Genomic DNA, 12,119 nt, shown 5'->3' on the forward strand with positions numbered 1-12,119 from the left:
ACATGTAGCCAAATCAGGGATTTGAGCCTGCATCTCTCCAGCACTCTTTTAGCATCTCTCTGCAGCCCTTTTAGCAGCAGGTTAATGCCTTGCCCCGCATGGGAGCAGTGCTACTAAAGTGGTACCCATGTTTGCAGAGTGTCCATCGCGTGTATCCCTAAGTGATGTACTTTGTTTGCCGAGACACTTGGATAAAACACAGTCTGCTTAAATGTTGTATGGGCTTACACTGAATCAGCCTGAGCCATCGTGGCAGCTTAATATGCTCCAGTTGCAACACCCCTGAGATGGAAGAAATGAGCCATTGGAAGCCTGAGCTGCCTCAGAGATGCCAGTGGGATGGTCTGAGCTGAGGGGAAGATGGTGATGGGCAAAACACAGGGTCACCAGTTCACTGGAGCTGTATTCCCAAGGGAGCAGGCACAGGCAGCCCAAGTGCTCTGCCTGGCCTAGGGAGGGGGTCTGGTGGGTCACAGGATCATTATGGTCCCTGCTTCCTCCCAGGGCATGGGCCTGGCACGTGGTGGTGTGAGGCTTGGCTGGCTGGGGGATGAAGGGTCCTCTTCTGCTGGGCATGGTCAAGCAGTGATGCAGCACCGAGCAGCTTCTGCTTGAGGAGGTGGATGTGAAGGGAAGCAAGGCTCTGAGCACGCTGGAGGGCTGGGACACGCTGCTGCTGCTGCTGCTGCTGCTCAGTGCCCAGCTTTGATTTGCTCTTCCTGAGGAGGGCTGCGAGCCCTGTGCAGCAGCTCCACAGTGCTCTTCTCTGCCTCCTCACCTCTGTGCTGTGTTGCAGGTTTCCTTCCACGTGAGTCCCTGAGGCTGCCAGCTCCACACTGCGCTGCAGAAGTGCCCTCCTGCTCCGGGTGTCAGCAGCCGAGGCCCCTCCAAACCTGCTTCTGCAATGGGTGGGTTGTAAGCACTGGTAAGACCCACGAGTCGTGTCGCCGCTGCTGCTCTCTCCTTCTCGCGTTCGCTCTCTTGTGTCCTTGTTCCTTCCTGCCCATTTATTTCTATTCTCCATGTGCTCTGCTGTTCTGTCTCTGGGGTTCTCACTGTCAGGTAATGAGGAGCTGTGGGTCCAGTCAGTCTTGGAGATGCCGAAGAGACGAGACATCCTGGCTATCGTGCTGATAGTTCTGCCCTGGACACTGCTAATCACCGTCTGGCACCAGAGCACCATTGCTCCACTGCTTGCAGTGCACAAGGGTGAGAGAACTCAAACCAGCCCATGCCCGGTCTGTGCATCCCTCCCTCGTCCTCATCTCCTCCCTCATTTCATTTCCCCATGGCAGCCATGCTCATCTCAGCTCCCAGTCCATGCTCATGCAGGAGCCTCCCCACCTGTGCTGTAGGAGCAGCCCAGTGCTCACAGAGGTTCTTCACACACATCAAACTCCAAGCCATGGGGTGTGCTTACTGCACTTGGAGAGCAATCTGTGGCCTATATCCAGGGTTCTGAAGGAAGATGCTTTTCTTTGCTCTGGTTGGATGATGATCCGCAGCAGAGGAGTCCCTTCCTGCTGTCTCTGCGCACAAGTCAGTTGAGCAGGAAAGCTGCAGAAGCAAGAGAGCAGAGGAAACAAAGCTGCCACTTGAGACAGCTCTGGGAGACGGGAGGCAAAGAGCATCCGTAAGTGTCCTCAGGAAAGCAGCCAACTGGTGCTCCTGCACTTGAAGAAGGCAAGAGGCAGCCTCTCACCTGAGTGTCTGTGCAGTACCAACGCTATGAGAGCATCAGCTCCCACGCTACCTGTCACACAAAGCATTAAACAGAGCCCTGGCCCAAATCAGGTTGATGCAGGAAGTTCTGAGGGATCCCCTCTGGCCAGAAGGTCCTAGTTTTTACCCTGCTCTTGGCACAGCAGCAGTACCTATAGGCTGTGAGAGCTCTTGCAGGCTTCATTCTTGACTCTGCCCTTCTGCTGCAGGTCATTATGGGGAGGCTTGTGTGAGGGGAAGAAAGCCACTTCATTTCCCCTCTCTGGTCCTTTTCTATGGAGGATTCTTTCCCCTTTTCAATGTCATGTTTGTACCCACCCTCCAAAGATGCTTCTTCCTTGGCTGAACACTTGGAATTGTCAGTTCAGTCTGCTGATGCGCTTTGCCTCGTACCAGCATGTGCAGGCACCTCATCCCTGTCCATCCCCACCAGACAGACACATCTCCCTCCATCAGCGCCATGGAGTTGGAGGCCTTCATTCAGTTCAAGGCTGCTATCAAAGTCAGTGATGCTGGAAGGGTAACATGCTATGACCCTGCTGGGTCACATCTAATGGCTGGCCTCTTCTTTCTCATCTGGTGGTCGCTCGGTTTGCAAACCCAAGTAGGATGTGCCCACTAGAGAGCAGCTGCCTCAGACACAATGGAAGTGTCCCTTCACCTCTGCAGCTCCTGACTGCAGACTGTGGTGTTCCTGCTGCTCTGCAGTGGTACACCCTGGGAAAGCAACAGGGGCAGGATCTTTTCTTCCCTTCAGCTGAATAAGAAGGGTTTTGTTTGCAAGGAATGGTTTGGATCATTGTATCCTATGTGCATGCTGTCTATTGTTCACTCTGCTCTGCTGAGTGTGATGCTCAGAGACTGGGAGGGCCTTCCTGAGGGTCTCTGCAGAACAATGCCTTTGATTCCCCTCTCCATCTCTGGATTCAAAGTGTGTCTTTCCCTGCTTCCGCATGCCCCATCCCAGGCCTGTCAGTGCTGCAGAGTCGCACAAGGTGATGCTGCTGGGAGATCTTCACTGCCTTGCTATTACCACCAGTTAGCTCCCTGCCTCCCAGTCCAGGTGTTCCGGTGTCCTGTCCCACTGAACGTGGTACCCAGAGCACTGGATCCCTTTGGGAATGACACCTCATCCATCCCCATTGCTGTTTTCTTTACCTAGATCTGAGTGCTGTACAACAAAAGCCTGTCTCCTCTGTAGCTTTGCCTGGAAACGTTGGACCGGGTGGTCCTCGAGGTCACTTCCAGCCTGGTACTCTGATTCTGGGCGCTTGTGGAAGTTGCTCTGAGCACTCAGGCCTTGCTTGGTGCTGCTTTTCTAACAGCAGAACCCTCTTTCCTCCTGTGTGTTTGTCCCCGATGCCTTTATTTATTTATGTATTGATGGAAGCCTCCATCCGAGCTTGTTTCCCGTCCTCTGCACCCAGGAGGGTGACCTGCTATTAGCAACCAGCCTGCGGGCTCAGCCGGGTTGGGGGGGGGGGGATGCTGGAGGACTGAGTCCATGCAGCTCTTTCTTCTCTCTCGTACCCTTGCTCAGATGATGGTGGTGACTCCCAGCGTGATCTCGCTGCAGGCTTGGACTCCAAGGAATACTGCCTGTCGGAGCGGGACATAGTGGAGGTGGTGAGGACAGAGTATGTTTACACCCGCCCGCCCCCGTGGTCAGACACCCTCCCCACCATCCACGTCGTCACCCCCACCTACAGCCGGCCCGTGCAGAAGGCAGAGCTGACCCGCCTGGCCAACACCCTCCTGCACGTCCCCAACCTGCACTGGATCCTGGTGGAGGACTCCCAGCGCCGCACGCCCCTCATCACCCGCCTGCTGCGGGACACGGGGCTCAACTACACCCACCTCAACGTGGAGACCCCGCGCAACTACAAGCTGCGGGGGGACATGCGGGACCCCCGCATCCCCCGCGGGACCATGCAGAGGAACCTCGCCCTGAGGTGGCTCAGGGAGACCTTCAACAAGAACAGCAGCCAGCCCGGCATCGTGTACTTCGCCGACGACGACAACACCTACAGCCTGGAGCTCTTTGAGGAGGTAAGACCCTGCTGGGCTCACCTGCAGCCTGGGACGTGGCGGGTAAAGGATGCTGTGTATTGAGCCGAGGGGATGCTGTGTGCATCCTCTCCTGAGCTCTTGGACCACGGTCGTCCTGTGGGAAATGATGGGAACCCCGGTGCCATGAAATCGGGTAGGTTTTACTGTAAAGAAAGCTAAGGAGGAGCTGCCTTCCCCTGCGGGGAGTCCTGGAGGAGTGGAACATCACAACACATACATCCACCCTCCTTCCATGCACCGCCCTGGAGCAGATTCCCAGCTGGTTCCTGGGCTGATGTTACCCACTTTTCTCCTCCACCATCCCTCTGTATTGCACTTGCCTGCCTGTGAGTTGGTGTTTGTTCTTGTCTGAGGAGTTCCTGGGGTTTCTCCTCCCTGCTTGCTCTTTGCACATCCTTGCTCTCATCCCACAGTGCCCACTGGTTGAATCCTGGAGCCGTCAGGAGCACGGTGCCTGCTCTGCACTGAAAGGCACCAGTGCCCTTTCAGCGCTACACTTGTGTGGTGTCATGCAGGACATCTTCCCCAATGGCTCTGCCTTGCTGCACACACTTGGAGCACGGGTTTGGGCTTGGTCCTTCTCCCGGGGAGGTGGAGCCCTTCACACTGCCTTGGAAAGGGCTGTGTTGCAGCAAGGGAGAACGGGGGACTGCTTCCTTCCCCAGCAGCTGCCAAGTTCCATAGCAGGGAGCTCCTGTTTGTTTGCTCCACACCTGCCTCCTTTCCCTCCCCTGGTGCCTTTCACTTTAGCTTCGATAGCCGCAGGAATATGCAGCTTTTAAAGCTGGAAGCAAATCCAGATGAATGCCTTTCTTCCACGGTCCCCTTTGAGCCTGGCTCTGGCAGCATCTCGGGACAGACACCACACGTGAATAAAGCAGAAAGGGTTCCTCCATTCCCCTGCGGGCTCTGCTTGCAGAGGTTTCTCTCCCATGCGGAGCTGCAGTTTAAGGTCACACGGAGCTGCTGGAACGTGCTGTGAAATGCAGAAGACACGCACCAGCGTCCCCCGTGGGCAGGGGCTGCTCTTAGCCTGTCTATAACGCAGGAGGGCAAGCACCAGAGCTCCTCTGGTCTTGTTTGCTGCCATTGGCAGGGATGAGATTAGCTCTGGGACATCCCTGAGCTGAGAGGCTGGGCTGAGCCTGCCAGCAGAGAGGGCCTGGGTGAGGGGGCAGCCCGGCATTCAGAGCATCTGCCTTGGCAAGTGCAGGCATCTCGAGTGGCCCCTCGTGGCTCCTGTCTGTGCCTGTTGACTCTGCAGGGCGGGGAGGCATCCAGCACCATTCCAAGGCAGGTAGGAGCAGGTACAAAGCCCCATCCTGCAGGCTGGGAGCTTCTGGAGAGGCTCAGCTGGCCCTGAGGTGTGGGCTGCAGCTGCAGTGCCTCACTCTAGAGATGCTTTGAGTCTTGCTCTGCATCACAGGCTGAGACTGCAGCTCAGACTCCTTAGCTATCACCCTGCTTCCTAGATATGCCACTCCTGCTTCCCTCCTATGTGCCCTGTGCTGTCCGTGCGGGGCAATGATGCCCCACAGCTCTAAAGCCTTTGGACAAAACCCCACTCTTCAGTCTGTTACGGTTATTATTGGCAGCTCAGGGGTTAGTGCTCAGCTTCACAGCCAGGGCTTGGAGCAAGCTGCTCTAGTGGGAGGTGTCCACGGTTGGAACTGGATGAGCTTTAAGCCACCCCAACCCGTTCCATGGTTCTATGCTCGTTTCAGCTCCATTCCTACGGTGCCACTTTGCTTCTGCAGCTCCCGGTGCTCATCCTCGTAGCGGTGAGCGTCGAGCTCCGCGGCTCGGGAGCACAGCCGAGGTTCTTGTCTCTGGAGGCGGTGCCGAGCAGGATGCGGGCAGCCCCTGCAGCTCACCCCTCTGTGCCCCTGCAGATGCGCAGCACCAGGAAGGTGTCGGTGTGGCCGGTGGCCTTTGTTGGAGGGCTGCGCTACGAGTCGCCCCGCGTGAACGCCGCCGGCAAGGTCTATGGCTGGAAGACGGTGTTCGACCCGCACCGCCCCTTCGCTATAGACATGGCCGGCTTCGCTGTGAACCTCAGGCTCATCCTCCACAGACCTCAGGCGTACTTCAAGCTGCGGGGAGTCAAGGGGGGCTACCAGGAGAGCAGCCTGCTCCGGGAGCTCGTCACCCTCAACGACCTGGAGCCCAAAGCTGCCAACTGCACCAAGGTACGGTCTGCTCCTCACCCCAGCGCACAAAGCCTCGTCGGCCCCATCCTTCCATCACTTGGCTTCCCCCCCCCCTTTCATGTAGGTGGGTGTGAATGGCAGGCATGGAGGGTTCTCCATGACGTGCTTGGGGACCAGCAGCACTGCTCTGCAATGCCGTCCCCTGTAAAGCTGTCATTTACACCCGAGGAGCTCGGATGCTGCAGCCCTCTCTGCCTGCACTCGACATGGAGCTCTCTGCTGCAGCTGCAGTAGCTCGAATCAGGTTGCTGTAACCTTTTCTTCTCTCGTGGTCCGGTGTGTTCCGTCTCTAACACCCATCCCAAGGCACAAAGCGCAGCTCAAGATTAGTTTGAGCTCATTTAATAGCAGTGGCCTCGATTCGCTTGACACGGAAGAAAAGCAAGAGTTACAGGAGAAGTGAGCTGTGTTTGTTACACCAGTGGGTGTGCTCTGGGGGAAGAGGATCTCCACAATGCTGAAGAGAGCCTTAGAGATGCAGGAACTCAGGTTAGCACAAGCTGGGAGGAAGCTAAGCTGTCACTGCAGCTCGGTGTCTCTTTTCCTTCATGCTGTATAGTCCCCATCTCAAACAAGAGCCACTGCAACCCCTCCAGGTCAACTTGCCTGTCGGCTTTCTCATTTCCTGTTAAAAGGCAACGTCTGCCATGGATGAACAGGCTTATGGGGAGCAATGAAACAGGGCTTTGGACCAGCTCCAGGCAGCAGCCGGTCTCTATTGCCCCAGTTGGTGAGATCTGAGCCCTGCACAGGAGGTGATGGCTCATGCCAGAGGCCCAACAGGTTCTTGGGGTGCTCCTGTTTAACTGAGGGGTTTTCAAAGGGCTTTGTTCATCCTTTAGAAGCAGAACATGCCCTTGTTTCCTCCCAAAGAGCAGGGCCTGGGTATGGGATTGCACATCCCTGGATTAACCGTGCAGAGCATTGTCATAGCAACAAGGGGAAACCCCGGCAAGGCAGCAAACATCAGCGAGAGCAGGTGAAGGGAAGCAGGAAGCTGTAAGTGAAGGGATGGGGCTGCTCCCAGCAATCCAGGTTCTGGGAGCAAAGCAATGAGTGTAATTGAGCCCGGTGACGGGAGAGGGTTCCATGAGCTTCCATGCAGCAGAATGGCACAGCTGCCTGAGGCTGCTTACCTGTAACCCTCCTCTTCAGCTTATATGGATTCCAGCTCTCATCCACAGAGGGTCATCCCTAAACAGTCTTCCAGTGCCTAAAGGGCCTACAGGAAACCTGGAGAGGGACTTCAATCCGAACCATCTCGTGATTCTATATTGCGTTTTGCTGCTAAGACCTTAGGGATGCTTTAGCAGAAGCTTCAGTTCTGGTTTAAGCTGGAGAGGGGCTTTAAGCGACGCATTGTACATGGTACAGATAGCGGCAGTGCGAGGCCAGCACACCAAGAGACGTGTACGGGGTTTTGGGGTGATCTGGCAGACAAATGCTTGCTGGGTTCTGGAAGGGCCACGTGCATGTGGAAGGTGGGGAGTGTTCTGCACCTACCTCCTGCATCCAGGGCTTCCCTGCAGCGATGGATGATCAGGATGCACTGAAAAACTCCCTTTACTGTTTCCACACTGGCCAAGGGGGTAGTAACAGGAGGAAGGAGGTGGCTCTGTGGGGAGCACACGTGCTTATGAGGGAGCTGCCTTACATCACTGCGAGGGATGCTGAGCCTCTTGGTTGCTGGCTCCCTGGAAGGAGCAGGTTAATGTCCCAAGGCAGCACACTGTGAGATGCGCTGTTCCGGGGCTCTGGGTGCACCAGGGTAGGCGGTGAAACCGCACCATTGATGGAAGGCGCAGGAAGAGTTGTTAGCACAGGCAATGACTTCTGTTGCTTCCTCAGATCCTGGTCTGGCACACGAGGACAGAGAAGCCGGTGCTGGTGAATGAGGGGAAGAAAGGATTCACAGATCCCAACGTGGAAATCTGACTGCGTGGCTGAACGGAGACCAACGGGAGGTGAGAGCTCTCGGATCTGGACCCTAACGGGAGGAGAACACCAGGCAGTAACCTTCTAAACGTGCTTTTTCAGTGCCATTTCTCACATTCTGACCTTCCCCTTGTGCAGAACGTCCTGAGACAAGTAGAGAATCTCTATTTGATCTTCAAGACAAGCTGCTGAAGGAGGGAGAAAACCAGGGGAGGAGAGCTTAGGCACAGGTTACTTGCTTAAATAACCAAACCTCTGCCCAAACAACAAGGTTGCCTTATGAACTGTACTAATAGAGCCAAAGCACAAGGGTGCAGGATGTGCACTTCGGCTGCAGTTGGTTTGCTGAAGTGGAGGATGGACTGTTCGCTCCTATCTACATCCAAACCGTGTTGCTGCATTTCATGATTATAGGGAAAAATAAATGCACAGCTCCCTTTAACTGGAGTGCACCACCAGGACTGAGGGGAGAGGGAGCTGCTGCTTGTTCTCTGGAATACAGGGAAGTAAGCACAGCAAAGGGAAGGGTCCATGGGCTCAGCAGCAAAGGGAAGGGTCCATGGGCTCAGCAGCAAAGGGAAGGGTCCCTGTGCTCAGCAGCAAAGGGAAGGGTCCATGGGCTCAGCAGCAAAGGGAAGGGTCCATGGGCTCAGCAGCAAAGGGAAGGGTCCCCGTGCTCAGCAGCAAAGGGAAGGGTCCATGGGCTCAGCAGCAAAGGGAAGGGTCCATGGGCTCAGCAGCAAAGGGGTCCCCGTGCTCAGCAGCAAAGGGAAGGGTCCATGTGCTCAGCAGCAAAGGGAAGGGTCCCCGTGCTCAGCAGCAAAGGGAAGGGTCCTTGTGCTCAGCAGCAAAGGGAAGGGTCCCCGTGCTCAGCAGCAAAGGGAAGGGTCCATGTGCTCAGCAGCAAAGGGAAGGGTCCATGTGCTCAGCAGCAAAGGGAAGGGTCCATGTGCTCAGCAGCAAAGGGAAGGGTCCATGTGCTCAGCAGCAAAGGGAAGGGTCCATGGGCTCAGCAGCAAAGGGAAGGGTCCATGGGCTCAGCAGCAAAGGGAAGGGTCCCCGTGCTCAGCAGCAAAGGGAAGGGTCCCCGTGCTCAGCAGCAAAGGGAAGGGTCCCCGTGCTCAGCAGCAAAGGGAAGGGTCCATGGGCTCAGCAGCAAAGGGAAGGGTCCATGTGCTCAGCAGCAAAGGGAAGGGTCCATGGGCTCAGCAGCAAAGGGAAGGGTCCATGGGCTCAGCAGCAAAGGGAAGGGTCCATGGGCTCAGCAGCAAAGGGAAGGGTCCATGGGCTCAGCAGCAAAGGGAAGGGTCCATGGGCTCAGCAGCAAAGGGAAGGGTCCATGCGCTCAGCAGCAAAGGGAAGGGTCCATGCGCTCAGCAGCAAAGGGAAGGGTCCCCGTGCTCAGCAGCAGTGTGTTTACCCCAGCAGTGAGCTCTCGGACAGCCCATGCCCTCAGGCTGAGCGGCTGGAGCCCTGCCTGCTGCACTGGCCCTCTTTTGGCAGCCCACTGGCAGGCCAGCAGAGGAGAGCACATCAGCTGCACTATATATAGCAGCTTTGCAGAGAGGCCACAGCTCTCCGGCGCTGTCACAACTCCTTGTCACCAGCACCCAGTTGCCTAGCAGCAGTACTCCGGATCCGAGATGGGGTTTGGGCTAGCTCCAAGGGGTGGCAGCTGACTGCAGCGAGGCAGGAGGGTGATATACATGCTACTTGTGTCTCTGTTGCAGATCTCTTCATGCACAGCCTGCAAAGCTCCTCTCTACAGCATCCAAGCAGCCAGACGCGCAGTAGCCAGGACCTCTGCTGACTTCCAGGAGTTCTTAGTGTACTGCAAACAAGCACCACTGCATCCATGAACTGCCCAGGTTCCCCTGCCCTTCCTCCTGGACTCTGAGAACAACCAGACGCTGGAGGTGGAGAAAAAGCACAGAAAACACAGGACTGCCATCATCTTTGGTACCAGAGCAACTGCCTTGCGAGAGGAGATGCTCGGTTCGGGAGCAGTGGATGCAGGGCAGGAGGCACTGAGGCCGTGGCACCGTTGCGATGGTGGGTTAGACCGAAGGGGCTGTTCCACAGGACCTGAAGGCGAGGGTGAGGATGGCCACAGGAGCATGCTGGCCCCTGGTGACTTGTTTCTGAGACACGTGTACCTTGTGGCTGTGCGTGCCTAAGAGCTCCCTGCTCGTGGAGGGGACAGCCGCCTTCTGAGATGGCACCTTAGCCCTTCCTTCGAAACCTACTTCAATCAGTGTTCATTACAAGACAGGAAGGGTTTGAGGGAGGCTGAAAGGCAAGGCGGGTTAGAACAGGCCCAAGAAATATCTCTGTTCTCTTTGTATTCCCTCTCCTTTCCCTTCATTAGTTTCACGGTTTGGGGGGCACTGATGTACCTCTGTGTTCATAGAATGGTTTGGGTTGGAAGGGACCTTAGAGCTCACCCAGTCCCAAGCCCTGCCACGGGCAGGGACCCCTTCCACTAGAGCAGCTTGCTCCAAGCCCCTGTGTCCAACCTGGCCTTGAACACTGCCAGGGATGGGGCAGCCACAGCTTCTCTGGGCACCCTGTGCCAGCGCCTCAGCACCCTCATTGTTAAAGAAATTCTTCCTTTTATCTCGTCTAAATCTCCCCTCTTTTATTTTACACCATTCCCCTTGGCCTGTCCCTACATCCCTTGTCCCAAGCCCCTCTCCAGCTTTCCTGCAGCCCCTTCAGGCACTGGAGCTGCTCTAAGGTCTCCCCTTCAGGAGCCTTCTCTTCTCCAGGCTGCCCCAGCCCAGCTCTCTCAGCCTGGCTCCAGAGCAGAGCTGCTCCAGCCCTCGCAGCATCCCCATGGCCTCCTCTGGGCTCATCCAACAGCTCCAGGTCCCTCTTGTGCTGCTGCCCCAGAGCTGGATCAGGGCTGCGGGGGGGGGGGTCTCAGAGCACAGCAGAGGGGCAGGATCCCCTCCCTGAGCTGCTGCTCATGCTCCAGGGTCATTCCTGGATGGATTTATGGTTACAGCATGGGGTTCGCTGTTCATCCATGCTAAAGCAGTTGGGAGTGGGTTTTAACCAGAGTGGTGTGGCCATACACTATAATCCCTGATCCAGTCTCAAATCCTGGTTCATGTGAGCGTTGGGTGTGGGATTCTCTTCCCCAAAGCCTAATTTCCACCCTTAAAAAATGTTAACTGCTTAAAATGAGGGATTTAATGATAAAAGCCGATTTTAGTGCATACCGGGATGTATGCTTCAGCCCCAGCCCCTTGCTCAGAGCCGGGCCCCACTACTGCAGAGCTGCTGGAGCAGTTCCAGAGGTAACTTGTGATAGAGCAGCACCCTTGGAAAGGGCTCCTGTGCTTAGTGCTCTTCAGCGCCTGGCTCGAGGTAGGTTGATAAACTATCCCTGTAAAACGTGAGTCACCTCTAGTGTGTTCTGAACATCAGAGGACCCGAGATGGCACTGATGGAAGCGTGGTCTCTGATGAAACTGTGCTCTGCTCCTCAGTGAGACACAGGACTGAGCACTGCAGAGGAACCTGGGTGCTGCTACCTTGGGTAGCTCTGTTTGATAGACTGACACCCTTGCTGAGGAACACATTGAGGTACACCACCTCCCTCCTCCCCATTAACAACCCCCAGAACTTACCTCCCCCTTCCTGCTGTATTTAAACCTTTGATCAACCCTTCCCACCGTTGTCCCAATTCCTTCAAAAAGGTCTGAAGCACAATTTTACCTTTGAATTGAGGGGAAAAGTAACCCTGCAGACGTGGTGTATCTCCTCAGATCTCAAACAATCTATTTTTGGTAAGTTATTTTCTCCCACTGTGTATCCATCCCTTGGGAAGAGTGGCATTCCCCAGCTCCCAGTCCCGAAGCCTTACAGAAATGCTCCTTTAGGTGCACTGGCTGAAGAGCTACTTGGCTAGAGAGCTGCTGGCTGCTCTATGGGAATTGGGGGGTGTTCTATTAAAGCAGATTGACTCCAAGTTCACTTCAGTCTGCAAAGCCTAGAGTGCAAAGAGACACTTAAAGGACCGCAGCAAGTGTTCGTGCCACTGGAATCGTTTCCAAGTGCTGCGTCCTCTCCCGGCTGCATGTTTGGTTTCACTCCTCTTAACCCCAATCCCTGCCGAGTTGCAACCTTCCCTCCTTGGAAGGGAATCGCTTCCAGAGGCAGGGAAAGGCTCAAGTCC

General features: G+C 55.8%; 1 protein-coding gene across 6 annotated transcripts in view; it reads left to right on the forward strand.

Moving 5' to 3' along the window:
- The first annotated feature begins 775 nt into the window (after positions 1–775).
- The window catches only part of B3GAT1 (beta-1,3-glucuronyltransferase 1), a 112,226-nt gene continuing 100,882 nt past the window's right edge, over positions 776–12,119 (forward strand). The window contains exons 1-6 of one of the 6 annotated variants that reach the window (XM_062619938.1): positions 776–925; positions 1,063–1,209; positions 3,263–3,771; positions 5,685–5,981; positions 7,851–7,966; positions 9,668–10,556. In XM_062619938.1, the coding sequence (XP_062475922.1) occupies positions 1,098–1,209; positions 3,263–3,771; positions 5,685–5,981; positions 7,851–7,937 (1,005 nt within the window). In that variant the 5' untranslated portion in view covers positions 776–925; positions 1,063–1,097 and the 3' untranslated portion in view covers positions 7,938–7,966; positions 9,668–10,556. Of the gene's footprint in view, positions 926–1,047; positions 1,210–3,262; positions 3,772–5,684; positions 5,982–7,850; positions 7,967–9,667; positions 10,557–12,119 lie in introns of those variants that run through there. The other 5 variants (XM_062619936.1, XM_062619937.1, XM_062619940.1 and 2 more) reach the window with 5 other exon arrangements.

The sequence above is a fragment of the Pezoporus occidentalis genome, unplaced genomic scaffold (genome assembly GCF_034315485.1).
Source record: "Pezoporus occidentalis ecotype Australia unplaced genomic scaffold, CSIRO_AGI_Poc_V1 ctg216, whole genome shotgun sequence".
Classification (NCBI taxonomy): domain Eukaryota; kingdom Metazoa; phylum Chordata; class Aves; order Psittaciformes; family Psittacidae; genus Pezoporus; species Pezoporus occidentalis.